Source organism: Aquarana catesbeiana, linkage group LG12 (assembly GCF_042186555.1).
Source record: "Aquarana catesbeiana isolate 2022-GZ linkage group LG12, ASM4218655v1, whole genome shotgun sequence".
In the NCBI taxonomy this organism is placed as follows: domain Eukaryota; kingdom Metazoa; phylum Chordata; class Amphibia; order Anura; family Ranidae; genus Aquarana; species Aquarana catesbeiana.
Window position 1 is genome coordinate 205,820,497 of NC_133335.1, and position 15,479 is coordinate 205,835,975.

General features: G+C 44.8%; 1 protein-coding gene across 2 annotated transcripts in view; it reads left to right on the forward strand.

The window, feature by feature from the left end:
- The window catches only part of LOC141113449 (chemerin-like receptor 1), a 56,947-nt gene extending 43,299 nt beyond the window's left edge, over window positions 1–13,648 (forward strand). For both annotated transcript variants that reach the window (XM_073606546.1, XM_073606545.1), the window contains one exon: window positions 8,637–13,648. In XM_073606546.1, coding sequence (XP_073462647.1) covers window positions 8,637–9,830 — 1,194 coding nt within the window. In that variant the 3' untranslated portion in view covers window positions 9,831–13,648. The remainder of the gene's footprint in view (window positions 1–8,636) is intronic.
- The last annotated feature ends 1,831 nt before the right edge of the window (window positions 13,649–15,479 follow it).

Genomic DNA, 15,479 nt, shown 5'->3' on the forward strand with positions numbered 1-15,479 from the left:
GCTCCAGTATAAGCCTTAAACAGGCTTAGTTGTTGTGCAGCGGTCTCCATAACACTTTGTTTCACTTTCGTTTGTTTCTCCTCCTTTGCTGGGCTCTGTGGTCCCTCTGTGCCTCCCTTCAGGCTTCCCGGGCGTCTCGGCGCTTCTGCGCATGCGCAGTGCGCACCCTCAGGGCGTCCTTTCGATTTTGCCAGTTTCCAAGATGGCGCCGGGCGCCTCGCGCCGCTACTGCGCATGCGTGAGCGGGTCGTGACCTCGGCGGCCATGGCGGCAATTTTAAAAGCCCTGTTTGTCTTTTCTGAGCTCTCCTTGCTTCCTGGAAGACTTCTGACTGCTGTTTTTTGACTTGCTGCATCCCTAAAGAATCCCCTCTCTGGGTAAGTGTCTAATACTTATGCACTGTCTTTTGGGGCCTGTTTGCATGCTCTGACCTTCCTATACCCTTCTCAGGTACTCACCTTCCTCTCCTATGGAGGCCGCTGCCCCAGCAGATCATCACCAGCCTAATAGGTAAGGGGGGGGGATTCCAGTGGTAAGTAGAGAAGATTGAAAAAGAGAGCAGGACCGTATTAACGCTACCTAATTGGTCAGCCCTGTCAGGTCCGCAAGATCATCCAAGTCAGGACGAAGAGAGTCTTCGCACAGGAGAAGCCGCTCCGGCCATAGACGCAGCCGCTCACGCGGAATAAGTCGCTCAGGCCACAAGGGGAGTCGTAGACGGAGTCGATCCCATTCAAGACATAGCCGTTCTTACCACAGAAGATCCCCTGCACGAGCACACCAATCCTCTGCGCACCCTTCCCGCCCAGCCGGGAACGCTTGCTGGGTATGCGGGGCCACGGCCCTCCCAGACAAACTAGCCTGCCGCAAGTGCATGGATGAAGCCACCAGGGAGAAAGAGCCGGATTCCATAGAATCCACTGGAGTCTCTACTCCCCAGGTCTCAACTCCTGATGTAGAGTTTACGGCCTATAGCACCTCACCCACCATTCCCAGTGCATCAAGGGATCAAGAACTCCCGTCGGATGGTGAGGAGCTGGAAGCTTCAGCTGGCTTTGATTTTGCGCTCATAGAACCGTTCATCAGATCGGTTAAGGAAGCGATTAACTGGGAGGAGCTTGAGGAGACACAGCCAAAACAGAGAAAGTATTTCCCAAACCTCAAGAAGGTCCCGGAGGCCTTCCCATTCATCGACGAATTAGATGAACTGATTAAGGAGGAGTGGCAGAATCCCGAAAAGAACTTTAGTCTGTCCAACAGGCTTACCAAACTGTACCCACTCAAGGAACCCAAAGTATCCCCTTTACTTTCTCCTCCAGTAGTGGATGCATCTTTGATGCGTCTAGCCAGGCATGTGACGCTCCCCATTGAAGATGCAGTAACGTTCAGGGACGTGCTTGACAGGAAGGTGGATACAGACCTTAAGAGAGCTTACCTGTTTGCAGGAGGTGCCTGCAGGCCAGCGGTGGCATTAGCGGCGGTTGGGAAAGCTATCTCCAGCTGGTCCTCAGCTACAGCGAGACTCGTCACTGAGGGCGCAGATCAAGAGCAGATCACTAAGGCCTTACAAGAACTGAGCCTTGCGGGAGAATTCGTGGCGGAAGCTTACGTAGATACTATCAGATCCACATCAAGGTCCATGTTAGCTTCTGTAATGGCCAGAAGGGCACTATGGCTCAAACCTTGGTCGGCTGACCCCGCCTCAAAATCTAACTGGTGCAGGATTCCGTATGACGGGGTGAACCTCTTTGGGACGAAGCTGGATACCGCAATCTCTAAAGTGACAGACGGGAAGTCGGGTCTCATACCATCGGACAGAAGGCCGAAACAACAAAGGCCACCTCCCTTTAAACGTAATCTTCCAGAGAGATACAGGGATGCAAAATCCTATAGACCCGGGAAGGAATACAGAAGGAGCTGGAAGAACCCCCAGACGTCCTTCCTCAAATTCCAGAAACCCAAGACCCCTGCCTCCAATGACCAGAAGTCCTTTTGAAGGTTCGCCCACCCAACCAGCGGTAGTGGGTGCCAGACTCACAAAGTTCAAGTTGGTCTGGGCGGGAATGATAAAGGACCCATGGACGGTGTCCACCATTCATTTCGGACACAGGTGGGCATTCAGAGGTCGTCCTCCAAGAGACCAATTTTGCTCAACCAGACTTCCTCCTTCTCAACAGAAAAGACTATCCTTAGTCCAGTATATTCAGGAGTTGCTCCAAAAACAAGCAATAGTGGAGGTACCGCTATCTCAAAGAGGCAAGGGTTTCTATTCCCCACTCTTCTTAGTGAAAAAGAAATCAGGGGACCTTCGTCCAGTCTTGGATCTAAAAAACCTCAACCGGTCGATACAGATAGAAACATTCAAGATGGAAAGCCTTCAATCAATCCTCCAAGCAATAAACTTGGGAGATTGGATGCTGTCAATCGACCTCCAGGACGCATATTTGCATATTCCTATCCATTCCGAGTTCCAAAAGTTTCTCCGGTTTACCCTAAACCATCGGCACTTCCAATTCCGAAGCCTCCCGTTCGGGATCTCTACCGCACCCAGGACGTTTACAAAGGTCCTATTACCTGTAATAGCCCACCTGAGAGAAAGGGGGCTGAGGGTCCATCATTATCTGGACGACATCCTACTTCTCTCAGACAGCCAGGATTCTCTCGTCCTTCACAGGGAAATCCTCGTCTCCACGTTACAGTCCCTAGGGTGGCTGATAAATTGGAAGAAGAGCAACATCCATCCCACACAGAGAATGGTCTTTCTGGGAGCCGAACTGGACACGAGGGAGAACACAGTGGAACTTCCGGGGGAAAAAATCCCTCCTCTAATTCAAAAGGTGAAAAGGGCAATCTCTGCTACAATGCTCCCGGCCAGGACATGTCTCAGTATCCTGGGCTCCCTAGCTTCCACCATTCCAATGGTCCAATGGGCACAATGGAATTCGAGACCTCTCCAGATCTCCTTCCTGCGTCAGTGGAAGGGCACATCAATGTCCCAAGCAATCTTCATCTCTCAGGAGGTAAAGCGATCATTGAAGTGGTGGGTACGACCTCACAACTTGGGAAGATGCAGGCATATAATCACTCCCTATCAAGAAATCGTGACGTCAGATGCCAGTCTACAGGGATGGGGAGCTTACTATCAGGACCTTGCGGCTCAGGGTCGTTGGCCTTTCAGGGCACAGGATACAGTGTCGAATGTTCTGGAGATGAGAGCAGCATTCCAGGCTCTCCTGGCCTTCAGTTTTCACTTGAGGGGGAAACACGTCCTCCTGAGGATGGACAACAAGGTGGCTGTTGCCTACGTCAACAGGCAGGGGGGCACCAGAAGCAGGTCCATGTTGCAGGAGGTCCGTCCTGTTCTGGAATGGGCGCAGCTGAATCTACTGGACCTGAGGGCGGTTTATGTTCCAGGAGTCCAGAACACCTTAGCCGACTCGCTGAGCAGGAATTTCTCCTCCAACAACGAATGGTCTCTGAGTCCACAAGCCTATGCTCTCATATCCCGGACCTGGGGCTCTCCAGAGATAGACCTAGCAGCAACTCCGGAGAACACAAAATGCCAGAGATTCCTATCAAGGGTACCGTTTCCTTCGGCAGAGGGGACGGACTGCCTCCAACACCCCTGGAACTTTGACCTGGGGTACATTTTTTCCCCGACGCCTCTCATAGCGAGATTCCTCCTGAGGCTCAAGAAGTCAACAGCATTGGTGGTAGCAGTGATCCCTTTCTGGCCGAGGAGGCCATGGTTTACTACCCTCATGCAGCTGAACACGGCAGAGCCTCTGCCTCTCCCATTGACGACAGACCTACTCTCCCAGGGACATCTTCTTCACCCGAACCCGGGGAAGCTACACTTGATGGCCTGGAGGCTGAAAGGGCTAGGTACTTAGAGCAGGGCTGTTCCCAGAAGGTGGTGGATACCTTACTCAAGGCCAGAAGGTCTACTACCAACATCACGTACAGAAGAGTTTGGGAAAAATTTGTCTCCTTCTCTCAGCAGCAAGGTTGGGACTCGTCCTCCCCGTCGGTGTTTCAGATCTTGGAATTCCTTCAGCTAGGCCTAGAAAAAGGCCTTAGGTCAAGCACCCTGAAGGTCCAGGTATCGGCCCTGTCCACCTTGACAGGAGTTAGATGGGCGCAAGAGCCTCTGGTGATTCAGTTTCAGAGGGCCTGTCTAAAGCTGCGGCCCCCTAGGAAACTGTCATTCCCGGTCGGGGATCTCTCAATCGTTCTGGAGGCATTATCCAAGGAACCCTTTTTTCCAACACAGAGCATATCCCTCTGGGATCTAACGCTGAAAGTTTCATTTTTAATAGCCATAACATCGGCGAAGCGAGTGTCAGAGATGCAAGCTCTAATGGTTAGCGAACCATATTTGGTTGTTCTTCCAGACAGGCTAGTCCTAAGACCTTCGGATCGATTCATCCCCAAGGTATCCTCATCTTTCCATTTTAACCAGGAGATTAATCTTCCAGCACTCAGCACGGATCAGGGAGATCCCCATCCATTAGATGTTAAAGGTACCGTCATGGAGTATCTCTCGGCAACGAAATCTATCAGAAAGTCGGAGAGCCTCCTAATTATCCCACATGGTTTCAGGAGAGGTCAAGCGGCATCCTCACGCACCATTGCTTCATGGCTAGTAAAGACCATCAAGAGATCTTACTCACTGAGTAACCATCAAGTACCTGAGGGCTTAAGGGCACATTCCACCAGGGCAGTGGCAACCTCCTGGGCGGCATATTGTAGAGTCTCGGCGGAGACGATTTGCAGAGCGGCTACCTGGTCCTCCAGGAACACCTTTATGTCTCATTACAAGGTGGATTCCGCCTGCTTATCCACGGTGGATTTCGGAAGATCCGTTATCCAGGCCAATTCCTCTATTCTTTGTTAAATAAACTTAGTTTGAATTCCCACCCAGTCTTTGCGAGTTACTCCCCAAAGTGTATGCTGCCATGATGCGACAGGAAAACGGAAAATTGTATACTCACCTTTCTGTAATTTTCCTTTCCTGTCGTATCTTCATGGCAGCATACAATCTCCCACCCGTCTAAGGTGATATATATACGGAGAATACTGGGCAGGGGCCACCTCTACAATTTATAGCTATGTAGTCCTATCAGGTTGTGGGGGCGGAGTCACAACCCAAAGTGTATGCTGCCATGAAGATACGACAGGAAAGGAAAATTACGGAAAGGTGAGTATACAATTTTCCGTTTTTTTCCAGCAAGAACTCGTCTATGTGGCCTTTTTATTAAACTCTCCAGTATATTCCCGACTAAAGAAGTTAAACTAACAGGTCTATAGTTACTTGGTAAAGACTTCGATTCTTTTTAAATATGGGCACCACATTGGCCCTGTGCCAATCCAGTGGTACCATTCCAGTCATTAATGAGTCCCAGAAGAGTAGTATGATTGTACTTCCAGAAGTCTGTTCTTTGTATATGAATTTATCGGCATCTCTGCTGTGCACTTCGGATGCAACTGCAAATGAAGTGAACAGCAGAGATTCCAGTTCACCTACAGTCTCCTAAAATTGTACAGCAGACCCTATGTAAACCAGAGAAGTTCAGCTGCTCCAGGTGTGTTTAGGCAAACCAAGTTGAAATAAACAAGCTTGTAGGTAGGGGTGCACGCCCCATAACTGCAACAGATGCATGTAGAAAAGAACAAGGGATGGCAGCACTCCCATACATGATGCAATAACGATTTATTTCCAAAATAAAATCAACAGCATACAAAAGTGTACAGCTGGGGAAAGCAGGTGACGCATTTGCCACGACTAGCGTGCTTTGTCAGAACCTTGCATAAGACAAACTTCATATGTAGTCAATTATTCAATTAGGTGATTGAACGTTTGCTCTTTCCAACTTTTTGTTCTCACATACAAATGATTACACATGGTTCAAAGTGGACCAGAGGAACACAGGAACATGAACTTCTCAAAACAGGAATAAAAAATAGAAAGCAAGAAAAAAGATACATAAATATAAATATACATGTGAGTATCCAAAAGGAAGCAAATGAAAACAAAAAAATGAGAACAAAAAATTGGAGAAACAAAAATAGATACAGCAGAAAACAAAACTAAGCAAAACAAAAAATATATAAAAGAAAATAGAAAATGAAAACCAAAGCATACACACCAACTGTTATGTGCTAAAATGTGAGCATGTGTCCTGTCCAAAAAAATTTATGGTGGAACAACTAAACACACAAATAAGCAAGAACAAAAAACAATATATTGTGGAGTGATCAATCATGTTCCATAAATATGAAAAAATCATAAAAATATATATTGTAATTAATCATAAAAATGTGTTGATTGCCATTTAAAATTAAGGGCTATAGGAATTCTAGTCTGTAGTTAAAAGATCCAAAATACCTCACGTTTGTATAGGGTCCTGAAACTGTCACCGCCCCTCCTGGGGTTGAAGACCTTCTCAACACCCTGAATTTGCAGCAGTGAGGTATCCCCTCCATGGGCTCCATTAAAGTGTCTAGCCACATTATTGTTATGTTCTTTCTCTATGTCATAGACATAATCATGTTATCTGTCCCAAACCCTCGTGCGTCCTACATATTGAATTGCACAAATTCTACACGTTATCAGATAGAGAACGTTTCTGGTGTTGCAATTTATAAATGATTTATCCTTAAAAGATCTATGATTTGCAGTAGAAAAAAATGGTCACTTTGTATCGAACGAGGACACCATGGACAACCGGTACTTCCACATTTGAATGTCTCAGTGAAATCTAACTATGTCCTACTAGTACTGGAAATTAAATCACTGGGAGACAAGGAGTTTGCCAAAGAAGGGGCTCGTCAGGATACCATCTTAAAACCATTAGATAGACTTTTCTCATAGCATTCATCTTGAAATAAAATAGGTATATGACGTTCCATAATCTTTCTAATTTTAGCAAGCTCCATGCTAAATGGAATGGAGAAAATAAGAGTGTCAGTTAAATTAAATTTATATTTATGTTTTTGTGATATTAAATTTTTTTTCTAGGCATAGCCTCTGCAATGTTTTGAGCTCTATTTAACATAGACAAACTATAACCTCGATCACAAAACCTATTGCACATTTCCCCTTTTTCTCTCTGGAAATCACTCTTCTCACTGCAGACTCTGCGCCACCTCAAAAATTGGCCAACTGGTATCCCACGAGTCATATGGCCAGGGTGCCCAGAGTCTGCACGAAGAAGAGTGTTCCCTGATATTAGCTTCCTATAAAGCTTAGAGCTAATATGGTCTTTCTCACTAAACAAAGTGACATCAAGAAAAGGAATCCAAATGGAAACAGCAAAAGCTCAATCACCTAATTGAATAATTGACTACATGTGAAGTTTTGATATACTGTATATATACGTGTATGGTGTTTGTCTTGTGCAAGTTTCTGACAAAGCACGCTGGTCGTGCGAAATGCGTCACCTGCTTTCCCCTGCTGTACGCCATTGTACGCTGTTGATTTTACATTTTGGAAATAAATTGTTATTGCATCATGTATGGTAGGGCTGCCATCCTTTGTTCTGGATTACCCTATGTAGCGCTCAGCCCCCAAGGACTTGCTTGGTATAATGGGTCCTCTATTCTCTGCCACAACTCCGTAAACCACAGTCCTGGCAGCATGGCGGGTCTTCTCTGGACGATTGTGTGTTTAGCAGTCCCTCTGGCTCTGTCCTCAGGAATCCGGTCCTCATACAGGTCCTCAGTGACTCTTTTTCTTGTGTAAGTACACACACACACACAAAACACAACAGGTTTGCACTCTCCGATTCCCCTCACTGCAAAAGCCCAGACCACTCAATTTTCCTCTCTGTTCGCTTCCCTCTTGTTATATCAACATGACCCTGTGTGTTGTAGTCTGCAGCCTATCCATCTCCACAGCTCTGTGCCTCCACGGGACTTCATCTCTCAGAGTCCAGGGCACTTGCATCATCTAGGTGGGAAGGGAAGATGAGCGGCTCCATTGGCAAGTCCCCATTGCCCTCACAGACCTCTCCACCACAGCAGATATTCCATCTGGTGGGAGGGGAGAGAGAGCAGACAGATTAATACATATATGTACAAAGCCTTGCGAGCAACTATATATCCAAAATAAACTGTTGAGAGCTGCTGGCACCCAACACATTTCCATATACCGTACATGTGCTACCCTAACATTTTTCATTTATTATAGACAGAGGAATACATGCCGCAGCTCCAGTGGCACAGGGTGGGGGGGCCAAAGGGAATGGGCATAGGATCACAGCCCACATCACCACTTGGCTGAACACCTGGCTACACCTAGAGAAATTATGGGCAGAATGAATTCAGAATGTACACATAGAGACAAACACATTCCACAGCTCCAGCGGCACAGTGGCAGGGGGCAAAGGAGAGTGGACACAGGAGCACACAGCCAACTTCTCCAACTGACTGCACAACCAGCTACACCTATTAGAGAAATTGTGGCCAGAATTAATACAGCATGTACGAAAGTGTGACATTCATCCAACTTATGTTTTATAAAAAGATCCCATTATGTTACAGTATATTGACAACATGTATGCTGCATATCATTCTGTTCTATTTTACAAGTATAGCTAATACTATATTTAAGAATACTATATATCCCCTTACAGGTCTCAAGGAAGGAGAAGGAGATTCTTTCTGAAAATTTATGTTACTACTTTTGGGATTCAAGAAATCAAACTGCCACAAGCAAGTTCAAGTACTTATCAACAGAAATCAGCCATGTGGTCATGGTGCTCGCGGGTATTACCTGCGTGATTGGATTATTCACCAACTCCATTGTCATCTACATCACCGGCTTTAAGATGAAGAAGCAAAAGTCAAGACTCTGGTTCCTGAACTTGGCAGTGGTAGACATCTTATTTCTGATGACCACTCCTATGAGACTGATGATTTTACTGTCAAAGAACTGGACCTTTGGATCATATATTTGTAAGCTGAGCCATTTCGCCTATGTGTGTAATATATACTGCAGCGCTTTCCTTATAACAGCTTTATCTATTGATCGTGTCTTGTCAGTGGCCAAAACCTTGTGGCACCATAAGATCTTTTCCCAGCGCATTTGTTTCTGTATCTGCACGGCGATCTGGGTGGTGGTATTGCCTCTGGGAACACCAGCCATATACTATAATGACGTGGACATAGTTGAAAACACGACAAAATGTGCGTTCACCCCTTTTCTCTATGATACTTCTAAGAATGATAGCACTCCCGAAAAAATACTGTATATAAGTTTTGCTTTAGAGGCCATAAAAATAACAAGCCAGATTAATGACACTCGGGAGCCGGCTGACTTTGTGAGATTTCCGCAACACCGGAACGAATGTAAAGGCAGCATGTGCTGTGCTGATGACGTTTCAGTAGCATTGTATAAAACAGGACAGGATTTTAGTAATGTGTCTTTTATTCCAATTATAGTCATTGGATATATCATACCCCTTTTTGTCATGATCTTCTCCAACTTCATTATTGTCCTACAAGTAAGACAATCCCATTGTATAAATGCCAGAAAACTATATAAATGTATTGCTATACTCATCGGGGCTTTTGTGCTAACTAAAACACCATTTGCTGTAGCTAAAATGATTTACTTGAAAGCCATTTTCGATATGGATATATCATTTATGAAATACATGCGTGGTATACGGATTATTCTGTTTGTGATAGCGAATTTAAACAGCTGTTTGAATCCAGTATTGTTTGTGCTAGTGGGTAGTAAAGCCAGAGGTCTAATAATGAAATCTGTATTCAAGTGGACACCTTCAACAAGTCTCAAAAGATCAACGAAATCTGTAGGCAAATAATAATCTATAAAGTGTTTAAAAGAAGAACAAACCTTTAAATATTAAAAATTAGTGCTCAACACTGGGCAGCTAAAAAGTTATCACCTGCAGCGGGGTTAATAGCTTGTTTTGTCTAAGGGAGATTGAAGCACTTAAATGACCGGATCCTCCCCTCCCCAGGCAGGTGGCGCTCCTTCACAATCCGGCGGTGGACTGTCCCTTGACGTCATCACGTCTAATGCAGCTTTGGTCTTGATGACATCAGGACCCTAGGATTGCGGGAGAGTGGGGGGAGAAGAAGCTGGGAGTGCAGCTCCACTGCAAGGGGTCATTTTTTAGTTGCCTGGAGTTGAGCTTTTAACTGCTTGCTGTCTGGAGTAATTTTGACTTTTTTCACACACATGTTAAAAGCAGAATTTTTTTTTTTTGCTAGAAAATCACTAATGCCACGTACACACGGGGGGGACTTTTTGACCGAACTGGTCCAACGGACTTTCCGACGGATTTTCGACGGACTTTTGACAGACTTCCAACGGACTTGCCTACACACGATCACACCAAAGTCCGACGGATTCGTACGTGATGACGTACGACCGGACTAAAATAGGGAAGTTGACAGCCGGTAGCCAATAGCTGCCCTAGCGTGGGTTTTCGTCTGTCGGACTAGCATACAGACGAGTGGATTTTTCGACCGGGCTCGAGTCCGTCGGACAAATTTGAAACATGTTCCAAATCTAAAGTCCGTCAGATTTTTGACCGAAAATGTCGGCTGTAGGTCAGATGGAGCCCACACATGGTCGGATTGTCCGCCGGATTCGTTCCGTCGGACCAGTCCGGTCGAAAAGTCCGCCCGTGTGTACACGGCATTAGAAAGCCCCAAAAGATTATATATTTTCTGATAGCAGAGGCCGTGGAGAATAAAAAGGTGGCTGTTGCAATTTTTTATGTTGCATGACATTTGCGTAGCCGTTTATCAAATGCAGATTTTCAGAAAAAAAAACACATAAATTTTAGTACACACAAACATAATATAATATAATACCCATTTTTTTAGTTGACTATAAAAGATGATGCTGCGTTTAGTAAATACATACCAAACATTGAAAAGAAACCACTCCATTGGACTTTGTATTGCTTTAGACATTTGTTGAAATTTTTGATTTTTTCACAGTGAATTGTTTTGTCATATTGATATGCATATTAATTTGAAGAGTGGATAACGTTACCACTGATTTATTTGTTATTTGTTTTTAGTGCTGTTTTTTGTGTATTTGAGATACCAAACATCAGACAATTTATACTTTAAAAGCCTTTACAGGTTATCAGTGTACAGTTAATCATGAAGTAGGGCCCTAGAGTTATTGCTCTCACTCCTAAGTGCATGGCAATACCTTGTTTATGGTGCAATCACTGTTTACATATGCGTGCCGGACCTACATGCACATTTGCATTTGTGTGGGAGGATGGGGATGCCTTTACATTTCATTTAAATTATTTTTATTAATTGTATTTAACGTGGTTGTAAACCGTGACTGGTGAAAAAAATTAAAAAACACCTGTAATGCCGCGTACACACGAGCGGAATTTCCGTTGGAAAAATCTTAGATGGTTTTTCTGACTGAATTCCGCTCAAGCTTGCTTTGCATACACACGGTCACACAAAAGTTCTCTGAACTTTCGACCGTCAAGAACGCGGGGACGTACAACACTACGACGAGCCGAGAAAATGAAGTTCAATGCTTCCGAGCATGCGCCAAATTGTTTCCAAGCATGCGTGATTTTTTGCGCATCCAAATTGCATACAGACGATCGCATTTTCGGATAGGAACTTTTCCCGACCGAAAAATAAAGAACATGCTCTCAGTGTTTTGCTGGTTGGAATTCCGCCAGCAAAAGTCCAGTGGAGCATACACACGGTCGCATTTTCCCACCAAAAGCTCTCATCGGAGTTTTGCTGGCGGCATTTCCGATCGTGTGTACGCGGCATAAGGCAATTTTACCTTGCGAAGCCCTCCCACGGCGCCCCGTCACCGCTGAGAGGGCTGACATCTTCCCCCCATCCTTTCTTCTGGGTTTGCGTGCTTCAGCTGTGTGATTGGCCAGAGCCGCAATGACATCACTCCTGTGCATGCGCGGGGGAGCCCTCAGTTCCGGCACGAAGCTCTGAAGTTCCAGCAAGGTATGCCGAACCTTCAGAGCACATGCACCAGTGATGTCACTGACTAACGTGCAGGGTGAATATCTCATAATCGGTGCACGTTTAGATGTAAGGTTTACCTGTCGGTAAAATGAATTGTAGACTTACCTGTAGTCAAAAATAACAAAGCGGGCTTTACTACCGCTTTAATTTTACTTTTTTTTTCACTTTTATTTCACTTTTTTTTACATTTTCTTTTTTTCATGTAACTTTATTGTTATTACAAAGGGATGAAAAGGTCCCCTTGTGATAACTTATAAGGTTATAACGTATAACAGGTGCTCTTCATATTATTCAAGACCCCTGTAGTACAAACATTTAAATTGGATTTATAATCATAGTGCACACTTAATTAATATATCATGTATCAATATTATCAACATTATAAAACAGAAACACACACAGATCCATAGCTCCGCTTAAGACTTGCGCTTAGACGTAGACATCCTGGGTGCTGGCCATTGTAATCTGTAATCACTCTCCATTAAAAATATGAAAGCATGTCAGTCGCACTCCACTTAGCTCCTCTTGCAGTATTTATTTTTTAATGATTGATGAATTGACTGCATGTAGTAATGTCTCCACCCAAAAACCAACCTACTTGACGCGTTTCACCACTTCTGGTTTGCTCACAAGGATAGGGGAATCCATTGATTATTGAAAAATACTGCAAGAGGAGCTAAGTGGAATGCAGCTAATGCCCTGTACACACGACTGGTTTTGCCGAAGGAATAAACTCAGAAGGTTTCTCCGACGGAACTTCGACGGAATTCCGCTCAAGCGGTCTTGCCTACACACGGTCACACCAAAGTCCGACTGTCTAGAACGCGGTGACGTACAACACGTATGACGGGACTAGAAAAAGGAAGTGCAATAGCCAGTAGCCAATAGCTTCCGTCTCGTACTTGCTTCAGAGCATGCGTCGTTTTTGGTCGATCGGAACAGCATACAGACGAGCGGTTTTCCCGATAGGAATTGGTTTCGTTGGAAATATTTAGAACATGTTCTAGGTCTGTCAGAATTTTCGAAAAAAAAAGTCAGATGAGGCACACACATGATCGGAATTGACGATGAAAAGCGTCTGACTTTTTCTGTCTGACATTCCGCTCGTGTTTACGCGGCATAACAGTCTTTCTTCAACATTATCACAATTTTTTGGGGGGTAACAAACGACTTCTTTTTCTTGTGTATAAATGAAAACAGATGGCTTCTGAGCTCCCTCGTGTTTATGAACGCCTAAGCTGCTTAGGTCTCCTGGCCTCTGGCTGGCTAACAGGTGCTTTGTTGGTGTTTTACATTATCAGAGCAAGTAAACAGTTGAAATGCCTCTCAGTAAGTTAAAGTAGAGCTAAAGGCAAAACTCTTTTTTTCCATTTTCGATAGAGTAAGGGAGGATTATAACAGTTCTAATCCATCTTCACGCTCTCCAAAACTGTCAGACATTCTGTTGGTTATATTTTATTAGAAATCCTACTCCAGTCTCCATTGTAGAACACTTGTATAAGTACTGTAACATTCAGTTTCCTAACATATTATTTTTGCCATGTGCTTTTATATAGCATTGTGGTATTACATAAGCATGTTTTTTTTTGTTTATATTACACTACCTTCAGTCTCGTGAAATAAATGTTTATTTTATCAACTTCACTGTCTTCTAAGTTGCATTTCTAGAAGTATATTATTATTTCCCACTTGGATTCAATGTGACATTTTATTAAAGTGGTTTTATAAAAGTGTACAAGCCAATCAGTAAAAACGTTATATGTATATTTAACTTTATATGTTATATTTAAATTATTGCTAAACCCAGGACCCTGCATTCACTATATCTGGTCTCCCATAGTACAAAGAACATGGAAATGCAATTATTTTAGTAAATATAAATGGCTAAATACTTTTTTCATTAGCAGTATATTGCAGTCTTGTGACGTCTATCAGTGCCTGGTTAAAGTTTGTAGGAGGAGTTTTCATACTACACTGAGCTGTCCTATCAGGATCAAGGACCCCTGACAGTGCTGATTGGCCTTGTGCTGATCACATGGACTCAACCAAGAAAAAAAAAAACTCTCTAGCAATACACACCAAACTGAGCATGTGCAGAGTGACTCCAAAATGTCTGTCATATCCGGACATGTTTTGAGGACAGTAAAAAAGGGGAGGAACAGAGAAAATAGGATCAAACAGCCTTTTTACACAATGCAGAGGATTAACCCCTTAGGTTCCACAGTGAGTATAACCAGCATGCTTTACTGCATATACAGACTAATTTTACTGTTGTGGGTTTAGTAACACTTGAATATAATCTTTAATTTGTTGGAGATGAAGCACCACCTCCGTTTTTTACCTCTCCTCTACTGCTCAAATGACCGAGGCCTAACAACAGCAGCAGCACTGAAATTGCTGCTCTTCTTCCCTTATTTTTTCTGGCAGCAGAGACCCTGGGTGTGTTTACTAACTGTATGGGGGATGGGCTGCCTGGGATAACACACAGATTCCTCTTCCTGCATAGCAGAAAGACAGGATCTCTGTGTCATCCCCTGTCAGAACAGAGATCTCCCTTGTTTACTTCGGCAGATCCTTGTTTTGTCTCTGCAGGGAACGATCGCAGGCGGCCGGCGGACACCAAGTCCGCCGGACCCGCTGGCTGGCTCCCCCACTGGCCAATCGGTGCACGCGCATGCCCACACAGGGTCGTGAACATGCCCGACGTACAGCTAAGGCGAGTCGTACAGCCGAGCCAGCTTTCGGCAGTATAATTGCGGTGGCTTGTCGGCAAGTGGTTAAACTGAAAGGTCATTTGGGATTTAATCATTTTTATCTGTCCAGAAGTGGTGACTGGTGCTCCAGATGGACCTGACCACCTCTCCCCCACTATACCCCCCCCGTCGCCAGCTCACTCACCCTGTGCTGACAGGTGGAGATGGTGGTGGCTTCCCCCTCAGACTCCTCAGTGTGATGGGTTTCCCATGGAGAGGGTGATGGCTTCTTCCCTCAAAATACAAAAAACAGTTTTTTTTGGGCTGGAGCACCCCTTGCCCTCTTCATTACCTCTTATTTAGTGGCCACCAGTGCATAGGAGGAATCCCCTTCAGTTCTCCCACATGGAGGAGTTTAGCTGCCATGGTTGAGATGCAGGATCTTCAATTCTATTACTAGGGTAGGACCCAGTAATTCGGGTTACTTTGTCGCAGTAAGTGGGTTTAGCACTATATGACCATATAGTGTGACCAAACCCCCGTATTTTTTTGAATATGTTCAGGTGTTTTTAACTAGCCTTGCAGGAAATGTCATTCTTGAATGTGTGCGCTGTAATCTGTTTTGTACGGCTTCTCCCCTCACACTCCTCTGTGTCCCGGGCTTCCCATGGAGATGGCGGCGGTAGCTTCCCCCCTCAGACTCCTCTGTGTCTCGGGCTTCCCATGGAGACAACGGCGACAGCTTCCCCCTCAAACTCCTCCGTGTCCCAGGCTTCT